The 25,586-nt window shown below is 38.7% G+C and overlaps 1 protein-coding gene across 1 annotated transcript in view; it reads right to left on the bottom strand.

Annotated features, from left to right (window-relative positions):
- CTNNBL1 (catenin beta like 1) overlaps nucleotides 1–25,586 on the bottom strand; it is a 169,496-nt gene that overhangs the window by 87,726 nt on the left and 56,184 nt on the right. The window contains exons 6-10 of the mRNA XM_082669611.1: nucleotides 20,820–20,913; nucleotides 17,506–17,597; nucleotides 9,425–9,497; nucleotides 9,127–9,185; nucleotides 7,506–7,654 (exon numbers count right to left, since the gene is read on the bottom strand). Of these exons, the coding sequence (XP_082525737.1) occupies nucleotides 7,506–7,654; nucleotides 9,127–9,185; nucleotides 9,425–9,497; nucleotides 17,506–17,597; nucleotides 20,820–20,913 (467 nt within the window). The remainder of the gene's footprint in view (nucleotides 1–7,505; nucleotides 7,655–9,126; nucleotides 9,186–9,424; nucleotides 9,498–17,505; nucleotides 17,598–20,819; nucleotides 20,914–25,586) is intronic.

The raw sequence follows: 25,586 nt of genomic DNA, 5'->3' as shown, positions 1-25,586 counted from the left end.
AGATTCCTTAAAAAACTAAAAATAGAACTACCACATGACCCAGCATATACCCAGAGAAAACCATAATTCAAAAAGACACATGCACCCCAATGTTCATTGCAGCACTATTTACAATAGCCAGGACATGGAAGCAATGCAACCTAAATGTCCATCAACAGAGGAATGGATAAAGAAGTTGTGGTACATATATACAATGGAATATTACTCAGCCATAAAAAGGAATGAAACTGGGTCATTTGTAGAGACATGGATGGACCTAGAGACTGTCATACAGAGTGAAGTAAGTCAGAAAGAGAAAAAGAAATACTGTATATTAATGCATGTATGTGAAGCCTAGAAAAATGGTACAGATGAACTGGTTTGCAGGGCAGAAATAGAGACACAGATGTAGAGAACAAACGTATGGACACCAAGGGGGGAAAGTGGTGGTGGTGGGGTGGTGGTGGGATGAATTGGGAGATTGGGATTGACATATATACACTAATATGTATAAAATGGATAACTAATAAGAACCTGCTGTATAAAAAAATAAATAAAATTTAAAAAAAGGATTATAAAAGAGACATAAAGAGGTGAAAATGAAAAAGATGAAATGAAATGGAAGATATAGAAAAGAATGATACAAGGACAACATATTAATAAACTTGAAAGTCTATGAAATTGAAAATTTCTAGTAAAATATAAAGTATCAAATTGTCTTTAAAAATCAGAGCATTGATGAAAGAAATCAAAGACCTAAATAAATGAAGAAATATACGATGTTCATGGATTGGAAGACTCATTATTGCAAAGATGTCCATCCTCCCCAAAAGAACCCATAGATTCAATATGATACCAATCAAAACCCCAGCAGAGTTTTTCTAGAAATTAACAGGCTGATTCTAAAATTTATACAGAAAGACAAAGAAAGTAAAGAACTAGAATAGTTAAAACAATCTTTAAAAAGACATTAAGTCTGAGGATTCACACCATGTAATTTCGAGACTTAACCATAAAGTCAAAATAGGGTTGTGTTGGCAAAAAGATAGATACACAGATCAATAGAGCAGAATAGAAAGCACAGAAATAGACCCACACATATATAATTGATTTCTGACAAAGGTGTAAAGGCAATTAAACAGAATGTGGACAGTCTTTGCAATAAATGGTGCCAGAACTGGACATCTATATACAAAAATAATAAATAAAACCAAGAACCTCAATTCATATCTAACACTATATATAAAAATTAACTTAAAATGGATCACAGACCTATAAATGCCTAAAACTGAAAGTTGTAAAAGAAAATATGAAAGGAACAGTTTGAGACCTTGGGTTAGACAAACACAGTTTATATACCATACCAAAAGCACAATTTAAAAAATATTTTTTACAAATTAGACTTTATCAAAGTAAAACTTTTGCTCTTTAAAAGATACTGCTAAAAAATGAAAAGGCAAGCCACAGACTAGGAAAACGATATTTCTAAAACATGTATCTGACAAAGACTTCTACCTAGAGTAAAGAACACTTAAAACTCAATGAGACAACCCAAATAAAATTTAGACAAAAGGTCTGAACAAAGGTTTGACTTTAACAAAAGGTATAAGAAAGGTCAATATGAACATGAAAAGATGCTCAACAACCTGAGTAATCAGTTATATGCAGATTAAAGCCACAATACATACTCACTCAAATGGCTAAAACTAAAATCTGACAATACCAGGTATTAAGGAGGATACAGAGCAACTGGAGTTCTCATGCCTTGCTGGTAGGGATATAAAATGATACAATCATTTTGGGAAACAACTTGGTAGTTTCTAATAGTAAATTTTTATTTAATATATAACTCACTCATTCCACTCCCAAGTATTTAACCAAGAGAAATGAAAATATATGTTTATCCAAAGACTTTTAAGCAGCTTTATTCACAACAGCAAAACAATGGAAACAACCCAAGTGTCTAGAACAGGTGAATAAATAAACAAACCGATATGCTGGAATGCAGAAATATAATCGAATACTACTAAGCATAAAAAAAGAACCACACTACTAATACATGCAAAATAAATGAACCTCAAAAACAACCTGTTGAGTTAAATAAGCTAAACAAAACACATACTGTATGATTCTATTTATATGAAATTCTAGAATGGCAATGTTTGACTGGGGTCAAAGGTGGATTGGTGGGAACTGATTGCAAAAGTGATCAAGGAGATTTTGGAGGGTGATAAAAATGATCTACATATGCACTGTCCGATATCATAGCCACTAGCCACATGTAGCCACTGAACATCTGAAATATAGCTAAATTTCAGATTTAAATTGAGGAGCTAAAATTTAAATTTAATTTAAATAAATTTAAGTTTAGAAATTGATACTTGATTCAGTTATTGGGAAACAGTTAAGTATGTTTAGAGAAACCTAAGTATGGGAATCTACTTTTTCAACTGTAAATTTTATGAAATCTAACTACAAATCAAGTACTGTAATGAAAATTTAGCATTGAATTCAGATGTTAATGTAAAATACACACTGGATTTTAAAGACTTAGTAGGAAAAAATAATGCAAAATGGCTTAATAATGTTTTTACTGATTACATGTTGAATTGATTTATAATATACGGCATTAAATAAAACCTATTATTTTGTTTCTTTTAAACTTTTTACTGTGGCTACTACAAAATATAAAACTATGTATTGCCAACTGAAAGTTGTCACTTGCCATCTGCCTCTACAAGGATTAGGTCACTAACCACAGCAGTCGCTGACCTTCAACACACCCTGAAATGAGTTCAGGGTGGAGATATCAGGAATGAGGCACTCTGTGCTCCGGCAAGAACTGGCAGAACAGGCCTCCAGAGAGTTATTTTCAAAAGACTTTTGGTTGTTGTTGAAGTATAGTTGATTTACAATGTCGTGTTAGATGCAGGTGTACAGCAAAGCGATTCAGCTCCATTACAGATTCTTTTCCATTATAGGTCATTCCAAAATACCATATATAGTTCCCTGTGCTATACATTAGGTCCTTGTTGTTTATCTATTTTATATATAGTAGTGCGTATGTGTTAATCCCAAACTCCTAATTTATCTCTCCTCCCAACCCTTTCCCCTTTGGTAACCATACGTTTGTTTTCTATGTCTGTGAGTCTATTTATGTTTTGTAAATAAGTTCATTTGCACCATTTTTTTAGATTCTACATATAAGTGACATCATATGATATCTGTCTTTCTCTGTCTGATGGACTTCACTTAGTATGATAATCTCTAGGTCCATCCATGTTGCTGCAAATGGCAATATTTTATTCTCTTTTATGGCTGAATAATATTCCATTGTGTATATATATATATATATATATATATATACAGCATCTTCTTCATCCATTTCTCTCTTGATGGACACTTAAGTTACTTGCATGTCTTGGCTACTGTAAATAATGCTGCTATGAACATTGGAGTGCATGTATCTTTTCAGATTACAGTTTTCCTCTTTTCTAGATATATGCCCAGGAGTGGGACTACTGGGTCATAAAGTAACTCTATTTTTAGTTTTTTAAGGAACTTCCATACTGTTCTCCATAGTGGCTGCACCAATTTACATTCCTACTAACAGTGTAGGAGGGTTCCCTTTTCTCCACACCCTCTCCGCATTTATTATTATTTTTGTAGACTTCTTGATGATGGCCATTCTGACTGGTGTGAGCTGATGCCTTATTTTAGTTTTGACTTGCATTTCTCTAATAATAGCAATGTTGAACACCTTTTCACGTGCCTGTTGGCTATCTGTATGTCTTCTTTGGAAAAATGTCTATTTAGGTCTTCTGTCCAATTTCTGATTGGGTTGTTTTTTTGATATTGAGCAATATGAGCTGTTTGTATATTTTGGGAATTAAGCCCTTGTCTGTCACATTGTTTCCAAATATTTTCTCCCATTCCGGAGGTTGTCTTTTCATTTGATTTATGGTTTCCTTTGCTGTGCAAAAGCTTATATGTTTGATTAGGCCCCATTTGTTTATTTTTGCTTTTATTTCTTTTGCCTTGGGAGACTGACCTAAGAAAACATTGTTATGATTTATGTCAGAGAATGTTTTGCCTATGTTCTCTTCCAGGAGTTTTATGGTGTCGTGTCTTATATTTAAGTCTTTAAGCCATATTGAGTTTATTTTTGTGTATGGTGGAAGGGCAGGAGAAGATTTTATAAGCCCTAATTTCTTGTAACCTCTCATATCTAGAAAAACAGTAAAATCATTAATCTGCTCCTTGCGACTAGCAGCAACCCTCTGCTGAAATGTGTACTTGACTGCACACATTCCCCTTCACCAAAATCATATATGTACGGACCTCCCCCCTTACCTCTTCAGAACAGTCCCTCAGAGCTATCTGAGAGGCTGTCTCCCAGGCTATAGTTCTCATTTTGCCCCAAATAAAACTTAACTCACAACTCTCACGTTGTGCATTCTTTTCAGTCGGCAGTATCTTGCATCTTCATTGTGGTGAAAACAAAGGTATATACATTTGTCAAAATTAAAATTAGTGTTTGACTGCATATAAATTATGCCTCAATAAAGGTGATAAAAGTATTAAATTGGGTAGTACTGGGTTGGCCAAAAAGTTCATTCGGGTTTTGCTGTAAGATGGTACGACAAACCCGAACGAACTTTTTGGCCAACCCAATATATATATGTATGTGTGATAATTTGTGCATATAAATGTATAAATGACTATCTTGTTGGTGACCTTTCCTTATCAATAATCAGAAACATTAAAAAAAATTCTGTGGACATGCAAAATTAACTGTTCCTCTCAATAGTTAACACATTTAATTATATTATGGTTATTTAATGTTGGCCTCCATCACTAGCAACTGAGTTTCTTGAAGGCAGGAATCCTGTCTTGTCCATGTCCGTATAAGCCTAGCACTTAACATAGTAAGTTAACATAGCACTTTACCAATGTTTTAAGAACTGCAGAACTGTCCCAGCCAATTTATATATATAGTCTAATATCCACAAAGATCCCTGCAAATTTGGCATTATTACTCCCATTTTTCATATGAAAAAAGTGAGGGTCAGAGGACAGAAAGCTTAGAGTAACTCACCAAATATCCAGAACTAGTAAGTGAAAGAACTATGTTCCAAACCCACATTTGCCTCAACTCCAAAGCCCACTCTTCCACACTACACCATACTGCCACCTCTCCAGGTGGGCATTTCATAACTGTTTGATGAACGTCTAAATCAAAATAAAGATTAGTATTTAGGGGCAATGGAAGCACAGAAATTTTCCTGAACTTCTAGTGTTACAGCTTCATAGTCTTTGAATGGGTTCCCTTGAGACAGAGCAACTTGGCAGCTCTTGCTAGAAGATCAGGAAGGATGAATCTAGTAGGAAAAAAAAATTCCCTCCCAATTAAACTTTCCATTTGGGAGTCTGAAGAAGAAAAATAACACAGAACAAAGAGCATGGGAAAGAGAAAAAAAGAAATGCTGAATCTGCTAATATAGTTAATTAATGTGAAAGAATTAATCTAATAGTAACTTCAGCATTCCAATATGAAGAGTTAGGAGATCCTACAAAGGTACAGTCCCTAAGTCTTTTGGAGCTCCTTTCTAGTTAGGCTCCCAGCATCTCAGCATTCCTGTCGCAATAATCCACATTCTGGTTATTTATTCAGCTCCCCACTGCTGCACATTTACAAGCCATATGCTACAGGAATACATCACCTCATATTTGCACTCAAACATCCAAAGACACTGGCAGTTCAGACCTTTAAGAAGCTTAGAGAAAAGTCCCTGCAGAGTATAGTTTTAAGGTTAGAAGGTCCAGGAAGCCAAATGCATCTTCTTTATATGCTATTTGCTTGAGAGAAGGTGGGTCATTTCAACAAAAGGACAAGCAATTAGAAGGGTAAAGGAGATAAACAAACAAAAGACTCAAGAGAGTAAAGCCAGCAAAAATCAGCTGAACACTAAAGGTCTCTGAATAATTCCAATGCTCCTCTCTGCACTTTAAAATAAATTTTAAAAAACAATTCCACAAAGGAAGATTCTTCAATCAATCTAAGGTCTAGTACACATTGGACAAACCAAAAGGTCTACTGTGCCCCTGGGCCTACACAAGCCTTTAAAGAGGAGAGTTTTTAGTAACATATACCTTGATAATCTTAAAGACAAAAATAGTTTAAACACAAAAATTTGTAGAATTTGTCACTGGAGAATTTTTTATAACAACAAGACATTGGAAATACCCTCAATATCAATAACAAAGTAAGACTCAGTTATATTCCCTTAGAGTGCATTATTCAGTTATTGAAAACTCTCATGAAGGTTATGTCAAAACATGGGAAACAGCATGTTAAGTTCAAACAAACAAACAAAAACAGTATAGAAAATTACATGTGTGGTAGGCCTAAAAAGCTGTTAAAGAGAAAACAATTATGGGAAAAAAGACTACAAGGAATATGCACCCAAAGTTGGGCTGTGTTCAAGTGACAGAGCTGTTTTTTAGCTTCTTGGAGGCAGGAATCCTGTCCTCCAATTCTGTATAAGCCAAGCACTTAACATAGTACCTTATCAGTCCTACTACTAACAGTAGTTTTGCATGTCTATATTCTAAGCTATCAAATTTATTAAAAAATTTTTTCAATGAAATATATTAACAGAATTTTCAGTGTACTTGAATATGTTTCAAGACAGCAGACTCTGGCTCAATTTCATAAAGAATAATCCCATGATTATAGTCTCTCGCATCTCTCAATTGAAAAAACTGACCATTGATACTACAACTCCTTCTCTGGTTACCCCTTCACACCATTTCTCTATTTCCCTTCCAAGCCAGATTTCTCAAAAGAATTATCCATAACAAGCTATCTCCCATTTACTTCCAACTTTAGGATTCTGTGAATTATACTAACATGATATTTACTATAAATATTTTAAGAAATTAAAGCATAAATAAGATATACAAGAAAGCACTATAAAGAAAAGTTCTAGAACTGTCTTGCACATTTTCATATCTCCTATGCTAGCCACATAGCACATGCACAATGCATTATTGAAAACAACACATAATGAAAAATATGTATAAGTGAAAAATATGAATTATATTCTGCTGTCAATAATAAAAATACGGACAAACATATGGCATAGACAGGTCTATGTGGAATATAAAGAAAACTGGGCTAAGTTTAGAAATTAACATAGGGTATGTTGAGAAGTTAACGACTAGATTTCCCAAAACCAACACACTATAAGAAGGAGCAAAAAAACCATTTCCCTTTGATGGAGTGGTCCTATTCCCAAATGACCTAAGCACAGGGCACAAACAGACTGAAATATACTTTTTATTCATCCAATCTAACTTTAGAAAAGACCATACACACACTTGAAGACTTTACTGTTTTATATATCTAGGAAACTCAATGGAATAAAAGGCCATAGCTACATGTTCTTGAATCCAGGCTAACAGTGAGGAGTTCGGCAAAAAAAGATGGAGAGCTAGGAGATAATAGGAGATAAGAAGCATACCTTAGCATGAGATTCATCAGTTGAAGACCCTCACCCTTCAGGAAGCGCTCACGATTGGAACTGAGCATTAGGCAGGAACAGAGTGAATCAAACAGATTCTCCATCATCTCCTGCTCCTCGGCTGTGCTAGGATTGTGTCTTTTAAACACCTGTCAAGTAAAGATATCAGAAAGCACAGAACCATAAGAGAATGTCTTTTCATCAACCAGCACTCAACAGTTTCCAAAGCCCATCTACTCCAAAAACCCTACAACTGAGGAAACAGAAGCTTACCGAACAAAATTCTCATCAGTTTCCATTATAGAGAAACTGGGCTTTCTGACGCACAGGTTAAATAAACGGCTATCAGTTCATGCAAAAAACCAGAACACTCAACTGACCACTGAGTCCATGAATAACTGATAGTTCCAAGGAGGCAATTTAACAAAAACCAACAAAACCTTTTCATTGTGAAATATATTAACATGTAGAAGACTCTATAAAAGACAAGTATAGCTAAATGCATAAGGTGAACACCCCTGAAGCCAGCATTCAGATCAAGAAACAACTTTGCCAGCTACCCCCCAAAGCCCTCCACTTGTGCTACCCAACCACATTTCTTCCCCTTCTAAAAGAAACCACAGTCCTGAAGGGCAAATCTTGGCTCAATATAAGGAACAGTTTCCTAACCATCAGGGCTACTGAACTGCCTCATAGACTAGTTGTGGCTCTAAATCATGGGAACAGCGAAAAGCAGTTTTATCTTTGCCGGAAATACATGGCATGTTAAGAGGAAAGCCTTTTAACAGTGTATGCATACCCATACAGTCTACTACAAAATGATCAATAATCTTGCGGGAACAGGACTAAGTACTTTCCCAGAATTGGGAGCCTCACATTTCAAAGCTCTATTTTTTGGGGTGGAGGCCAAGCCACTCAGGCTGCTGGCACCAAGACGAAAGCTGTATGCAAACTGACATCTCAGACACTCCCAACACGCTTAAGATTTTATCCAAATGATCTATTTTCAGTCCTGGTTTTGGAATAGCACAGATGAGATTTGTTAGAAAAAAAAATCTTAACAGTATTTTCAGAATGCCAGCAGAACAACATTTCAACAGGATTTACATTTCTTACAACGAGCAAATGGCAATTTCTAATTTCTTTTTCCAGCCTCCAGTGCCACATCCTTCCCTATCCTCCTCTCTGACCTCTATCCCACTGCATTGGAACTTGTACTCCTGAAGCTTACTTATCTGGATCCTAAACGAACAGACTCCAATTTAGTGGCAGACTGACGGGAAAGCAAGTGAATAATCTTGGGAGTGGGTCAACTAAAAATAATTTGGTATTCTTGGCTCAAGAATATACACTTAAGCAGGAAGCACACCTCTTTTGGATTGATAAATATCAGAAGACTGAGAAAGTCCACACCAGATACACAGTGATATCTGGTCATAAAGAGCAAATGACTAAGAAAAGGAGGCAAACCATGTACCTCCAATGTGACCTCAAACCTGCCAACACATTCCATATGGCTTGCATCACATGGCTTATTCCTTCCAACAATTTCCAGCTCCACCTCCCATTTAAAGCAAGCCATGGATCTTCACGGCAGACAGGAAGCATAAGAATTACTCACGGATAACTGCTGAAGAAGCACATCGATTCCATCCAGCTCCCCAAGCAATTCCCTGTTTTCTAAAAGGGGAAAAAAATAGAAGGAGAAAAAAAAAATGAAGCTAACTGTCAGATTTTACAGCCGTCTAACACTGATACATCAGCAAACAAAATCAATACAGCTTGACAGAGTACAAAAGCTGCACAGAGAGCGAGAGGGAGAGCAAGGGGATGCCAAAGGCAAGAGAGCTTGCTGTCATGATCTGAAACAAGCCTGGCTCCTATCCTAACAGAATATCAATACCGAGAGGGAGCCTCACCATCATTGTCCTGGAGCAATATGGCCAGCACTTCACTACAATACAGTTTGTTGGCATCAAAAGGCATCTTTGCCTGTTGGGAAATAGGAGAAATGAGAAAAACGTTAAGGGGCCTTGCTTCCTTCCCCAGGACAAATTTTTTCACAAGTACTAGGATCTGAGTTAGAGAGAAGCAGAAGTTAGAAAGGGAAAGGGCAGGTTAAGGGTAAAAAAGGTCTGCCTCTGCTCTCAAGAGACCAGACTCAAGCACTGCATAGTAAAACCATAAACAGCAGATGTACACAACAGCTCTCACACTCCTAAAGCCCAGGTGCAAATGTCACCTCCTCTGTGAAGCCTTCCCAGATTCCCCATTTTGAGTCTAGGGACTATTGTCTAGCACATAATACATACTCAAATGTGAACTGGATAAATGATTGAAAGTTTTGAACATTTAAGACTAAAATTCATCATGAAGCTTCATTCACAAGTTACAATCATAAAATTAGGCTGTAAATTAGCTGATAGATGATCAGAGAATCTGAAAAGAAAGCAAGCTCTTGTTTTGATTAGTTGAATGTCTTTATAACAAAGTAGTTCCTTTTGGATTTTTTTTTAAATGCTTAAAATTTAATTTGAAATCATAAACCTAACTGCTCATGGGCCATAATCTGCCTACTATTTAAAAAGGAAACCATATTAAATATGCAGAAATATGTTAATATTTTAACACCCAAATTATTACCCACAATTCTTTCCCTGCTGCATGCTCTGCTACTTGGAGTTGCAGAGGGGACACATCTACTGCAGAGCCTATTTTTCATGGTCATCCACATTGTTGCCCTAGTAGTGCGACTCAAGTGCCTCATCATTAACAATGCCCCTTGGATAAAGGTACACAGAGAGGAGCGCAAGCCTCATCGATGTGTTTTTATTTACCGTACCCTTGATCCTTAAAATGCAGGCACAAAGACCACGACTGTTAATCAGCAGCAGCCTTGCTACCTATCCAGGTTTTAGAACCAACATATAATTACTGTACCTGGAAAGGACAGGGGAAGTGTTTATACTGAAGCTAATACCTCCATCCCCTTAGTGCCATTCACAGTTCTGTTTGGACACTGATTTTGCACTTAAGAAGGAAGAGTGGCCCCTAATGAAGCAACACCCAGCATCTTTTCAGTTCTCTCTGCATGTCTTCCCCATCAAGCCTAAGTGCACCCCATAGGGTTTCAGAAGGCTGACCGGGTATGACCCATCTTAGGTTAAAAGATCTGTAAATACAAGGTCTTATGTGTGCTGACTGCAAGTTATGCTCCCTGAACAAGCTTAAGGCCTTGTTTCAAGAAATTCAGTACAACAGCCAGGGTTTAAATGCAATCTGTGGCGTTTTTCACTTTAAGAAAAATAGTTTTATACAAATCAAAATACAAAAGTGAAAAGCCAAGGGGTGAACATGTCTATTAGAATGAAGGATTCGCTAATAAAATCACTTACTCAAATGATTTAAGTTCAAGTATTGCTAGTTTAAATTACTTAAGCTACACCAACTTATACGCAGCTTTTTAAGGGTCAGGATTCTTGTTGCAAACAAGATACACTCAACTGAAAGAAGCCAAAAGACATCAGGCCACTACAGCAATAGCATTTCTGTGGTTCCAATGCCTCTTGTCTTTTATTTGATTTTATAAACTCCTGTCTCTAAGGTAGGAGAGAGGTTTCCTCTTTTTTTCCAACAAATATTTATTGGGCACCTACTATATGCAAGACACAAAATTGAACGTGACAGCAAACAGAGGTGAATTTGACATGAAACTGGTCCATTGTTACGTCATTTAAAAAATTACATTGAATTAAAGTTAATTTTATCAAGTAATACATTTACGTTAAAAAAAATAAATAAAAGGACATGAACCTGGGATGAGACATACCTAGATTTAACTCATAAGCATGTACTACCTACGTGACACTAAGTCTGCAGTTCCCAAACTGTGTGCCAAGGTACCTGGGACATCATATTGAATTCAGAGGGGATTGCAAGGATTTACAGGATTTACAAGGAAAGCACAGTGACATCTCACATCTGCTGATTAGTAAGCATGTTAACCACTAGCTTCAGGTACATTTTTTTTTTTTTTTTAACATCTTTATTAGAGTATAATTGCTTTACAATGGTGTGTCAGTTTCTGCTTTATAACAAAGTGAATCAGTTATACATATACGTATGTTCCCATATCTCTTCCCTCTCGCATCTCCCTCCCTCCCACCCTCCCTATCCCACCCCTCTAGGTGGTCACAAAGCACTGAGCTAATCTCCCTGTGCTACGTGGCTGCTTCCCACTAGCTAGCTATTTTATGTTTGGTAGTGTATATATGTCCATGCCACTCTCTCACTTTGTCCCAGCTTACCCTTCCCCCTCCCCATATCCTCAAGTCCATTCTCTAGTAGGTCTGCATCTTTATTCCCGTCTTGCCCCTAGGTTCTTCTGACCATTTTCTTTTTTTTTTTTAGACTCCATGTATATGTGTTAGCATACGGTATTTGTTTTTCTCTTTCTGACTTACTTCACTCTGTATGACAGTCTCTAGGTCCATCCACCTCACTACAAATAACTCAGTTTCATTCCCTTTTATGGCTGAGTAATATCCCATTGTATATATGTGCCATGTCTTCTTTATCCATTCATCTGTTGATGGACACTTAGGTTGCTTCTATGTCCTGGCTATTGTAAATAGAGCTGCAATGAACATTTTGGTACATGTCTCTTTTTGAATTATGTACATTTCTTTTGATGACATCTTTTCTTTGTGAAGTTGGGTTTGAGTGGTTGCTGTGATAAAAGAACTATGTGAAAATCAGTGTGGAACAGGAATGAAGATGGTTGTGTTCAATCTGATTCCAAGGTTTTAGAAGTTGTGTAGTACAACTACGCAAGAGGCACACACATCTACTGGTAAGTAATTGTGGTATTTAAGAATGAAATAGAAAATATATTTTATTTTAATTCATGCATATTATTTTTTTGAACAGCTACTAAAGTCTTAGGACATAAATATGTATTAAATTTGTTTGGACCTAACTACTTTAAATGGGACTGGTAGGTCCTCTTTGGCACAGAACCCTGTAAAAGCAAAATTACTGAGATACTCATGGCACCATAAATTAAGAATGGTCATCTATGACCAAAGTAACATTTCCTGGTCTCAAGTTTCTTTATCTGTAAAATGGAAACAATAAAATAACATCTTCTTTGGAGAGTTACTCTGAGAATTAAATAATATGGAAGTACCTAATACATAATAGTTGCTATAAGTTTTTCTGATGATTGGGATCAGAAATATCCAGGTTAGAATCTCAGTTCTAACAGTTACCAGCTATGTGATCTTGGCCAAACTACTCTGCCTCTCTAACCTGATTGATATCTCTTACGTTGAGTGAAAGTGGGCTAGATGGGAAAGCAGGAGACTAATCTTTCATGCCTAGCCAAAAACAAAAGTCGCCATGGAAGTTTTATTTCTGTTTAAATCTCAGCCAGAGATGACAGCCTCCAAGCCTGCAAAATACCAAACTGCCAAATTACAAGGACATTTAGTCAAAATCAGGAGGACGGAGAATTTATTTAGCAGGTATAGCCTCTTGGATTTTGCAAAGCTAGTCAACGGGAGTTGGAGCTTTGGGGGCTCTCGTCTATCCAGGAGCCTGATGATCCTAAATCTTTCAGCTGTCAGAGTAATTACAGAGTCAAGCATAGGTTTGTACTCAGCATGTACTGGCCTTGAATAAAATTAAACTTCACCTTTTTTGGAGCTGCTGCTTTTTTGGAAAGTACAAGACATTTATGCTACCACACACAGCCAGAAGCTGCAGATTATTTCTGCAGCTCACCTTCGGTACCTGGAACACATGGGGCAGGTTCAGACACAGCTACAGCCCTGGACAATAGTCAAAGCAGATTGTGCCCTACAAAAATCCCATCTCCTGGTCATAAGAGGCTAAGGACTTAGCATCAACCAGTTGTACATGTAGTATAACACAGCCAATTCTCAATTCATTAGCTCAAGCGCCAAACATTGCAACTGTTTTTGAAGCAATGATTTAATTGGGAAACAAAAAGGAATCTCAATTTTGTTTCCTTGAAAAAGAAAAAAGTTTTGGTGTTATTTTCAATAGTACACAATATGCTAATAAGTTTGTATTCCCCATTAAAAAGTGAACTATGGTGCAGTGTCTCTCATACTACTGTTATCTGCTTACCTGTTAAACCATTTAATGTAATCCTCCGCAATGGGTTTTATCCTTATTAGCAGCACAAATGAGTGAGGTTTCATTTAGTGAATGAAGAAATCCATGAATATCTCTGTATACTGCTAGGCTACCAGTACATAAAGGAGACTCACCAATGTGCCACTCACTTAGTTACTCAAGGACTACTGAATAAACAGGGGATGATCAGTTAAATAGCAGGGTTTTATCAAGCAATGTAAACATAAGTACTCTAGGATGAGGGTTCTCAGACTTCAGCATGCATCAGAATCACCTGGAAGGCTTGTTAAAACACAGATTGCTGGCTCCACCCCAAGCTGGGCAGATTTAATGAGTCTGGGGTGGGTTCAAGAATTTGCATTTCCAACAAGTTGCCAGGTAATTTTGATGCTCCCCATTGGGAACCACACCCTGAGAACAATCCGGAGGAGATACACATATGATGGAGTCCCAGTCCTTGCTCTTAAGGAGTTTAAGGACATTGGGAGAAAAACAAGGAGCACACATAAAAAGAGGAAAGTCTGCCAGGTGATGAAGAAAAGATGCCCCATGAGGGTAAGGGTCACACAGTTATAGGCATATGTTACAACCCAGATCTGCTAACTCCCAGAAGAGAACCAGTAGAAAAAAAATAAAATGATTGATATTCAGGAAAGAAAGAGGGCAATATGGGCTGGGGGCAAAGTAGTGCTATGGAAAGGGTGCATGAAGAAAGTCTGGAGGCTTGGGTTTTAATTCTAGCTCTATCTCTAACTAGCTGCATGAATTTGGGCAAGGCACTTAATCTCTACAGGTCTTGATTTTTAATTTTTTATCTGCAACAGAACTTATAAAATTCCTTTCAGTTCAAAAAATGATGGAGGCAATGTGGAAGAGTAGGGATTTAAGTTGGTTAATGAAGGTGGTGTATAATTTAGAATTACATAGGCAGGAGTCATTCCTGGGGATGAAGGTGGTGTATAATTTAGAATTATATAGGCAGGAGTCATTCCTGGGGGATGGGGGGAACATGAACAAAGACAGACACAGAGGTCAACACTGTTGACCCTTGTTAACCTTTGCAAAGGGGGTAGGTACAAGAGATGTCTGAACAGTAATAAGGCCAGTGTTTCAAAACTAAGAAATGAAAGGAAAAAGGAAAGAAAAGAAAGATCAGGCCGCGTTAAAGGGCCTTGAAAAGTAGGCAGAGATGGTGGGATCTGACGCAGAGGGCAGTAGCATCACTCTAGGAAGGTTCTTGAATAGGGAATGGCATAATGAAAATGGAGCCTTAAATTAGTTTGGGAGCAGTGCGGAACAAAAATGCTCACATTTCTAGAGACCAGTGGATCTTAGTGAGGGTTGTACATTTATAATCACAGGTGGAACTTCTCTAAAATACACCGAAGACAGAGGCTTGAGACAGTAAGTCTGGGAATCTGTATTTTTAAAAGTTCTACTGGTGAAAGTAAGGATCTGGGTCCAGCACTCATTCTGATTCACCACGATATTTATGAGGGTGAAGATTAAAATAAGCACTTTCCTAGATTATGAGAAATAAGAGCAAGGCATTGGTTTTAAAGACATGCCTTCTTACTGGCCTCGCCCTTAAGCAGAACCTTTCATTAATGTTCTGGGCAGCACAGGATTTTTCTAAGGGTACTTGCTTACTAGTAAAATAACCAAATAGCATTTTAATGTTTAGATACCCCAAAACCTTGAAAAACTGTTTCAGGGACAGCAACACGGCTATTTACGCCTTGAGGATTGCATAAACACTATGCCTAAAAGGCAAGAGTCAAAAGCTTGCAAGACTACCAAATGGACCTCTTTATTACTCTCATAAGGGTAAAGGTATCCAAGCCAAACACCCAAAGGTCTCGATTTCCCTTCTTGTTACTAATCCAAAAAAAGACTGGCAAGTATAAACACCTTTCAAAAGGCAGAAGAGGCCTTACATTCTGGTTTAATGGAGAATACTTGATTCAGTATCAAGTCTCAAGTAACTGGGAAAAATTGGTCCTGATTTCAAAAAGACAAAAACTATTGGATTATTTTGTATATTTTAAGGTTAAGGCCCCAACCTATGGCCACCCCATCAACAATTCAGGTCTCTGCCATCTATCCTACCCCCTTAACTACGTGTTTTACTTTCCTCTCCCCTACTCCTCACCCCCAAAATGTCTCAAGGCTTTGGAGAATAAAGATTTGTTGAATAATGAGGGAAGAAGAAACCGAGGGAGATGTGAAGGTAATTACATGCGGAAACCAAAGGACATCAAAACTCATGAGAGGAGGTTGCAAGGAAGCTGCAACCTTCCTTGAGAAAAGGAAGCTGCAAAAATGACAATGAATGAATTAACCAGACCTGATTTTTCCTGAAAGGAAAGGCGAGGGCGAGGGTGTGTGTGTGGGTAGGAAGTTGCAGTCTACTGAACTATGCCTTAAGTTTATCCTCTGCCAGCAAATGTGCCCATACCCACTGATGATAATATACAGCAGGCTAGCTGAATATCCTCAAGTCATGTTATGTAAGTCTATGTTACAGATTTAATGGGAACAAAGGATTAAATAAGAAGGATTGGGGAAGACTTAGACTGTCAGAGAGGGAGGGAACCATGGGGGCATATGATATCTTAGGCAGAATCTTCTTCCTTAGTCCTACCAAGACAGTGGGGGACAAATCTGACCTGATGCACCTCAGACTTTCTGCATCTCTATGACACTCTGAAGCACAGCAAGGCCAGGACTACTTAAAGAATCATACCAGCTACAAACACGTCTTCCTCTTTCTCACTGAAAAGTTGGGAACCCTTGCTTGCCGAGATTATTTCAGTAGCACATAGGCAGTTCCAAACTGCCTTCCATCATACCTTTGGTTAACACTATCCTGAGAGAAGCTCTTACCTCTCCCTTTCCTCATTTACTCTCTGTGACAGCACTAAATGTTAAAAAGATGGTCAAAAGGACTATGCTAGGAAGGAAAGAGAATGAATAATCCAACAGAAGTATGAACAAAGGATATATATAGGAAGCTAAAAGAGATGAATACAAATGGCTAATAAAAAACTGAAAGCCAATACACTGTCCTCGATTTTAAAATTCCAAATTAAAATGAAATACACATTTTCACTTATCAGTTTGACAAAATTTTAAGTTTGGTAATACTCAATGTAGGTAAGGGAAACAGACCCTCTCAACTATTAGATTTTGCAATATCTACCAAAAATGTTAATGTGCATACCCTTTGACCTATCAATTCTATTTCTAGGAACTTATCCTACAAATAAACTAACACTAGCGTTCAAGGGGAAAAAAAATGTGCATGTGTACATGGGGATATTCACTGCAGCATTGTTTTAACAGTGAAAAACTATTATAAACAGGAGAATGGTTAAATTGACTTTGGTACAACCGTAAAATGGAATACTAGGCAGCCATTAGTTCAGTGAAAAGATCAACTTGCAAAAGAAAATAATATATCATTCTATTTGTGAAACAAACACACTCACATACTCCTATTTACACAGAAAATTTCTGGAAGGATAGATAAAATATTGTTAACAGAGGCTGTCTCTGAGAAGTGGAACTAGAAGGAATCAGCAGAGAACTTTTCAGTATAAACCTTCTGTACCACATGAATTTGTGTTGACAACATGTTTATATTATTTTCAGGGGCATTAAAGGGTACTTTTAAAACAAACAAAAGAAGAGAAGCAAAGAAAGAGGCAAGAGTTGCCAAAAGATTCCCAAACTAGATCACATAGCCTAGGAGTAACAATCTGTGCCGATGACCCAGCATGAGCTGTGCCCAGAGCAAAGAGAGGTTTGAGCTACAGTCCCACAAAGCCAAACTTACCTTCAGTCTCTTCAGCAGCCACTGCAGAAGACCCTGCTGGGCAGCCTCTGTGCACATCTCAGGCCGGAACTCAGCCATGTTCTCCACAATAGCTGAAGGGAGACAGACAGTAATTTGGGAGGGCAACTTTGTTTCCATCTTCAACAAGCTTGCTTCCCAAGACAGACATTTTATTCCTCTTTCCACTTCCCTGTATTCCTCCCAGCCAGATGCTGTGTTGTCATTTTCAGATTAACCAGGGAGATGCTATGGTTTTTTTTTTCTTCACGTTATGTTACAAGTAAAACTCATAACTGAATGTGATGGAATTCAATAAAGGAATAGAGAAACATTTTCTGTGTTAACAGGGAACAACACCACAGCAGTGTGAATATCTGCCTAAGAAGGCCCTCTTAATCTCACTGTACTGGAGTCCCTGAGACCTGTGACTAAAGAAACAGGGGGCGAGGCAGAAGCCTTAAGGAAAAACCAGGGGATGAATTCAGACCCTCTCCTCTCCTGATTCATCCATTTTCAGATCTCTTTCTCTGGATACTGCAAGGGAAGCAAGCATGATCTTAACTGAACAAAATAATGTGCATAGAGGGGAAAGACCATGCTGGCAGAGGTAACCGTCAGGTACTCAGGAGCAAACATAACTGGTACTGCTATCTCCTACAACAACCAAATTACTGTTTAAGGGAAAACTTTTAAATGAGGAGGCAAAAAAAGTGACTGTATGATTACGATGCTAAAAAAAGGACATTAAGAAAACAAAACCCAAACCTGTAGTCTCATTCTATAGCATCCAGTGCTTTCCTTCCTTCAGGGCTCCATCCGCTCCCCATCCCAGGAGATGTTATTATCTATCATAAAGCAGAGGAGTTCTGTGCTCTTTAAGCACAATGCCCAGCGGGTCTGAGTCTTGAAGAGAAAGGGCTGAAGAAAGCACTACACCTCCTATCTGCTTCCTCACTCATGCCAGCCTCACCAATGGCAAGTTAAAGAATGACCAGGCAGCCCCTCAGGGAGTGGATACAAAGCTGTGGGAGCAGAGTAGCAACGAGACCCCTGAGAGATGAAGATCATTTTAATAGCTTAATTACTTTCTCACATTTTCTAAGAAATCAGCTCATTCATTTTAATCTCCAATGCCTTTATCTTATTCTGCTTACACTTTAGGTGGCTTTCTATTGTCCACTAGGATAAAATCCAAACATCCTGCCAGGGTTTAGAAGGTCTTCCATAATCTGGACAAACTTACTCCTCCGGTCCCATCTCCCACCACACATATCTCACACTGCCACAGTACATTTCTAGTCTTCCCCCAAAGCCCTTGCCCATTCATGGCTTTACAAATGATACTGCCCTGACCGTCTCACATTTCTCCGTCAAAATGCCCGTCAGGACTTCCCTGGTGGCGCAGTGGTTAAGAATCCGCCTGCCAATGCAAGGGACACGGGTTCGATCCTTGGTCTGGGAAGATCCCACATGTTGCGGAGCAACTAAGCCCGTGCGCCAAAACTACTGAGCCTGTGCGCCTAGAGCCTGTGCTCCACAAGAGAAGCCACCGCAATGAGAAGCCTGCACATCGCAACAAAGAGTATCCCCCGCTCGCCGCAACTAGAGAAAGCCCGCACACAGCAATGAAGATCCAACGCAGCCAAAAATAAATAAATAAATGAATAATTTAAAAAAAATGCACCTGTCTTCATATTCAGCCCTAGTCAGCTACCTGCTCCTACCCAGCAACTTGGAGACCCTTCCTCTTCACTTCCATAGTGCTCCCCACTATTATACCATTTGTCACCCTGTATTACCTTTCCTTTCTGTTCAAGACTTTCCCATCACTCTGCCTCTTAAGAAGAACTGTGCCTAATTCATCTTTGTGCCTAGAACAGTGCCTGACAAACATCGGATGGTTAATAAGGGAAAGAGGGATGAATCTCCTGAGCTGTTGGTAAGGGACCAAGTTGAAAGTAGACAGATCTTCATAGACTGCCAGGCCAGTGCTTTTTCCATTACATCAGGCTCTTTTTATTAACTGTCAATTAAGACTTCTGATACTCTTTCTACTCAGCAGAATTCAGCATTAGGCTAACAGATGGCAATGCCAAATTCTGGCTCTAGACTACAGCCAACCCCCAAATCACAGACTGTTGTGTTTTCTCTTACTCCCTAGGTGCCATGTCTTCCTCCTTCTTTATGATAATCTTCACAGTAGAGAGTATAAAACTATAAGAGAAATCTGTGCTAGACACAAAGGAGCTGGGAGAAAATCTAATCTCATCAAAATTTCTACTTCTGCTGGGCCTTGTTCATTTCTCAAGCTCTGCTTACAGATATGTCACCTTTGGTTTTATAAAACAGTGACCAGTGATAAAGAGGACTACCCAAAAGCACGATTTTAAATAGGCTATTGGTTCAGCAACTTTGCAGGGGGAAAGACTGGAGAGACTCAAGGAGAAAGGAGGAGGAGGGGAAATATTGCAGAGGAATCCACTTAAATGAACATATGATAAAGGGGCAGCCAAGTTAACAGCAATATTTCAACTCACAGTTTACACGGCAAAGTACACATAAGAAGTGAAAGAAATACTCTTTCTCAAATAAAATGTCCTATAAAGGTACAAGCATACCTTGGAGGTATTGTGGGTTTGATTCCAGACCACTGCAATAAAGCGAATATCACAATAAAGCAAATCACATGAATATTTTGGTTTCCTATTATATATAAAAGTTATGTTTACACTATACTGTATGTAGTCTATTAGGTATGCAATAGCATTATGTCTAAAAGAATGTACATACCTTAATTTAAAAATGCTGTATTAGTATATAATGCTAACTATCATCTGACAATGCAGGGTTGCCATAAACTTTCAATTTGTAAAAATGTAATATCTGCAAAGCACGATAAAGTGCAATAAAATGAGGTATGCCTGTATACAGTTGTTCAAAAGTTTGTAGTTCCACTGAAGGGAAGTGTGAAGAAGAACCAACAGAAGGGGATTCAAAAATGGTAAAATATACACTTTCCAAAGCAAATAAAAAAGAATTCATCCTGCATAGACTTCATCCTAACTTTTGGAGGCAAAGGCAAAGGCCTGCTCAAAGAAGCCAGCAGTTTTTGTCCAGGAATGATTCTGCTTTTATTACCGCAAGCCAAACCAGAGCAGCAGTTATATGAAATCTACACAAGGGTCTTCATTTGGGAGCAGAAAAAAGGAAAACCCTCCTGCTGTTGACTCTGTAATGAAGGAGGAAGGAAATGAGTACCAAACCCCAAAACAAACACAAAGAAACTCAGAAGATGCTGGCACCCTTCCCCTTACCCAGAGTGTTGTGGACGCCATCTGCCTCTTCTTTCACAGACTCATCCAGACGCTCCAGATTCTGCACAAGCAGTGCCACCACTTGCCCGTCCACCTTCAGCAACAGGGGAGCAAAAGGAGAATGGGATACATGTCACAAACAGTCTCCAAAATGTTGTCATTCCCATACTCCTCTACTGAATGAACAAAGTAAACAACCTGCCACTTATGGTTTACAGTACGCTCTCCCATCCCAATACCTCTTTTGAGGTTTGAAGTGACCCTGAGGCAAAGAAGGGGCAGGCATCACTATCCCTAACTTTAGATTGAAGCTTAAGGGAACAAGGTAAAATTCAAGGTTACATATTTAACTGAGTGACATACTAGCACTTGAACCTAGGCCTCTGAAATCAAGTCCTGTGCTCTTTCTACTTCTATGCGGTATTTAAACACCTTACAAAAATGCCATCTTAAGTCAAGTCACAAGTTCATTCAAGTCAAAAGCACATTTCTAGACCACAGCACCAAGAGATATTCAGTTGGGAAGTTTACTTGCCATATTTACACTAACATCAAAATTTAGGGTTAAACTCAAAACATTCCTAAGTTTCTACATCAAGCTTTTATGAAACTATTACTTTCGAAGAACTTCTGACTCCTTCTCGAAAAGAATATTAACAGAATAAAATACCTTATGTTTGTATTACACATAATGCATAAGAAAGCAATTACATTTCTCTTATTTAATTTGATTCACATAACACTTATAGGAAAATTTTAGTAGCCACATCATATAGATGATATTTAAGAGATTAATGACTTAGCCAAGACCACACAGCTACTAAGCAGTGGCAGCAGAAGCAAAAACCAAGCTTCCTTCTTAGGTGAAATAATGCTTACACTGCTTCACACTACCTTCTGGCACAATGTGTGCCCTTACAGAGACTGCCTTGGGGAACCCTGAGGCACACCAAGGAAGATAACTAAGGAAACACCTAATAATCAGGAAGTGATTATCTATCTGGTAATACATTTCTAAGTCATAGCCAATAAGTAAACCTATACTGGAAGATAAGATCTACTGCATACCCATGATATATCCTCTCTCTCATCACCTCAGTTTCTTCACTTAGAAAATGGGAAAAAGTCATAAAGATTAAATGAAATTATATGGCATACTTTACCCTGGGTCTGGTTCAAAAATTAAGTAGAGAGTTTGAATCTAGCCCTTTACTTCTTCTGATACCTGATTATGCACTGTTCATATCTCCCACGGGCTAAGAAAAACTCAAATTCTTTGAAGGCAGGCACTGCACCATCATTTATCTTGGTACACTCCTCAAAGTCAAGTGCAATACTACACATTCAGTAATTTTGCTAAATTTAAATAAACTGACAAAACACTCTACTTTGTGTACTGTAGTCATATTTTTGGTTTTTGTTTTTTTCTTTTTGCGGTACGCGGGCCTCTCACTGCTGTGGCCTCTCCCGTTGCGGAGCACAGGCTCCGGATGCGCAGGCCCAGCGGCCATGGCTCACGGGCCCAGCCGCTCCGTGGCACGTGGGATCTTCCCGGACCGGGGCACGAACCCGTGTCCCCTGCATTGGCAGGTGGACTCTCAACCACTGCGCCACCAGGGAAGCCCTGTAGTCATATTTTTATATACACTGTTCCATTTACTCTCATGTAATCCTCACAACTTTTACAGGTGAGAAAAACAAAGGTCCAGAGAGGTTAATTAGCCTGGTCAAAGTCACAAAGCTTGTGGCAGAAGTGACCAACTCCGAGACTATTTTTTCCCATCATATCCTGTCACTTCAATGAGGGGAAAAGAAAGGAGAGGAAAGAAAGGAGAGAGAAGGAAATGATCTCATTCAACTGATGCCTCCTGAACACTTGTGTATAAGGCACTCTATGGACAATTCAAACTGAGCCTGAGGATGGAACAATGGCAAGAGGGACAGACCTTCAAAGAAGGCCTCTTTACTCTTTCTGGGTGAGACTTAAGGGAAGCATCTGGATGGGGGAAAAGCTGAAGTTGTTGACTAATTTGGGATACCTGAATCACGAATGAAGCAGATTTTTCTAGGCTCTCCTTTATGCCCTGGTGTGAGAAGCAATGAAAGACACTAGTTGCAGATTGGAGGGGATACTGATGCCAGAATTGAGAACTCCTGTAAATACGAGAAAGAGCTGTTTCCCTCTCTTGTATCAAGGAGATATACAGTCTTGCTCTCAAATCTCACAGCCAGAAAAAGCTTCACCAAAGAAATCCACTGCAATATTTTCCTTAATTAATTGGACAATTTGGGTATGTGAGAGAAAACAGAAAAACATCTGGGGGAAAAACATGAACCATATCACAGTTTGTGTTTCCCTAAATCACCCTGACTGACTTATAATCTCCCTGAATCTTAAAGCAGCGGACACTGCAACTCTGTTGGGTATCACACTGCTTGTCGGTTCTGCAAACAGCCTCACCGGTTTCAACTGCTTATTGATGCTTTATGTGCATTATCCCCCCGTCCCCTTTCCTTGATTCTTAGTTATGTTACCCATGGTCTGCTGTCTGGAGAGTGGTGGGGACAGTGGCAGTAAGCAACACATTCAAATCCCAGAACTGAATGGTTATTGGTAATGGGTGTCTGGCTAGAGGAAATCTTTTTTTCTTGCTACAAAAATCTAACTTCTAACAGACAGCCTTTTTAAGCTTGCAAAGTGTGAAACTTTATGTTTAGCTGGGTTAAATGCAATTTTATCTGAATGCAGCAGGGTCAAAGCAGTCAAAATACATTTAGCTGAGAAAACCCTCAGGAAAACATTTATATTATGCATAGCTCCAGATATCATCTAGTAAGAAGCACAAATTAGCATTCTGTCCCTCTAAACTCTTGGGTCTACCACCTTCCTGCCTGTTTTGGACCTGTGACTAACTCTGAAACTAAAATCAAATCCTGCTTAGGGATTAAAGCATCAGCTAGAGTAACCCTGGCCTTGGAAATCATGACTGTCTTAAGCCTGATGTTTTCTGATAAGTCATTGGCTTTTTCCACTTGTTACCAGGTCTCCCAAACAATACTCCACCAGGTCCTACTGAGACAGGGTTCAAGGGCACGATCAGTCATATTTTTCCACTTGACCAGAGAGGGTAGATACAAGAGAAGATGAGGAAATAAAAAAGGGATAGAAGAGGGGAGATGAGAGCGTTTGAAGGATTCCTTTTCTATCTTGCACAATCTGCCAACAAGGTTTCTCAAGAGTTTGACTGGAGCTTTTCTACCTACTATGAGTTCTGGAAATTTCATATTTAAAAAACAATAATAAACCCTCCCCCTGCCCTACACACACACCCACTGAATCTTGATCAAGCAATAAGTTTTGAAAATACACATAGTAATATGGTCATAATGTAAAACTTAGGCCTGCTGCAACCTAATATATTCTAGCTTCCACTCTTGCCCCTCCAACCCATTATCGACACAGCTCCCAAGAGTGGTCTTTCTAAAATGTTAGGTCAGACTATGTTACTACTCCCCTGAACACTGGCAATCCCACCCGAACTTACTACAAGGCCTACAAAGCCCAGTGTGGTCTGGCCCTGACGGTGCTCTCTCCCTTCACACCAGCTGTGCTCCAACAATACCGGCCTTTTTTTTGTTCCTTGAGTATGTCAAACTCATTCCTTGCCCTTGGTCATTCTGAATGGCTGGCTTCTTCTCATCACCCAGAACTCAGGCCTTTCCTGACTATCTAATTTGATGTGACTCTCCAGTTGCTCTACAGGACATCATTCTATGTTAATTCTCTATGTAACAAGGAGTCATTACCTGTTTTCTCGTTTACTTATTTACTGTTTCTCCCGACACTAGAATACGAGCTCCACAAAAACAGACTTTGTCAGTCTTGCTCACTGCTACATAAGCAATTCTTAGAATCCAGAACACACTAAGCATTCAATAAACAGTTAGTGAAATGAATGACCAAATGAATTCTGCTTGAGAACAAATACAGATGAAGGTGAGGACGTGAATAGAAATGGGAAGGGATAAAAGTGGTAGCATCCAGAAACTTACATAAGTACCCTCAGAACCACCAAAAACCCACCAACTTCAGCCTCACCTGAGCAGCACAAAGGCATTGCCACCAGCTCAAGCTTCAAAATTTACGTAGGGTTAATTGAGGGCAAGAATGGGTATAGGGCAATCTCCTGGCTCTCCACATCAAAGCCACATTGTGAAACTATAGTAAGTGGTGGCTCCCAGCCACATTTCCACCTCCTCTGGCTGTGACCCCTCCAAGCACCCTCACATTGAAGCCTCCCTACAGGGGCCATGGCCAATACCTACAGCTCTGCCGCCCCTCCTGGTTCTTCCCCATCAGAAGGGATGGCTCTCTCCTCCTCATTTCCAAAGAAGCTTGCATCTCTCACAGTCATTCTTAATGCTCTGCCTTGTATTATCATCATTACTTATTTCATCCTCTTTTTTTTTTTGAACTAAACATCTATCCCCCCATGTCTCATTTAGGTCCACACCCTTCAGATGTTTTTGGGTATTTGTTCAAAATGTTTTTTGAACATTTGCTGAAATGAAAAAAAATGTTTGTTGAAGTCAACAAACATTCACAAACATTTCACTGTGTGGCATGTGATATATATCATTTTAACTTGACATTTACTAAGTACTTAATATGTCCCAGACATTTATACCTTCATTAAGACAATGGCTAACATTTATTGGGTGTTTACTCTGTGCCAGACACTGTTCTAAAGATCTACTAAGTATCTC

Source organism: Grampus griseus, assembly GCF_964374135.1.
Source record: "Grampus griseus genome assembly, chromosome: 14".
Taxonomy (NCBI): Eukaryota; Metazoa; Chordata; class Mammalia; order Artiodactyla; family Delphinidae; genus Grampus; species Grampus griseus.
This window is presented reverse-complemented; position numbering and strand designations above follow the sequence as displayed.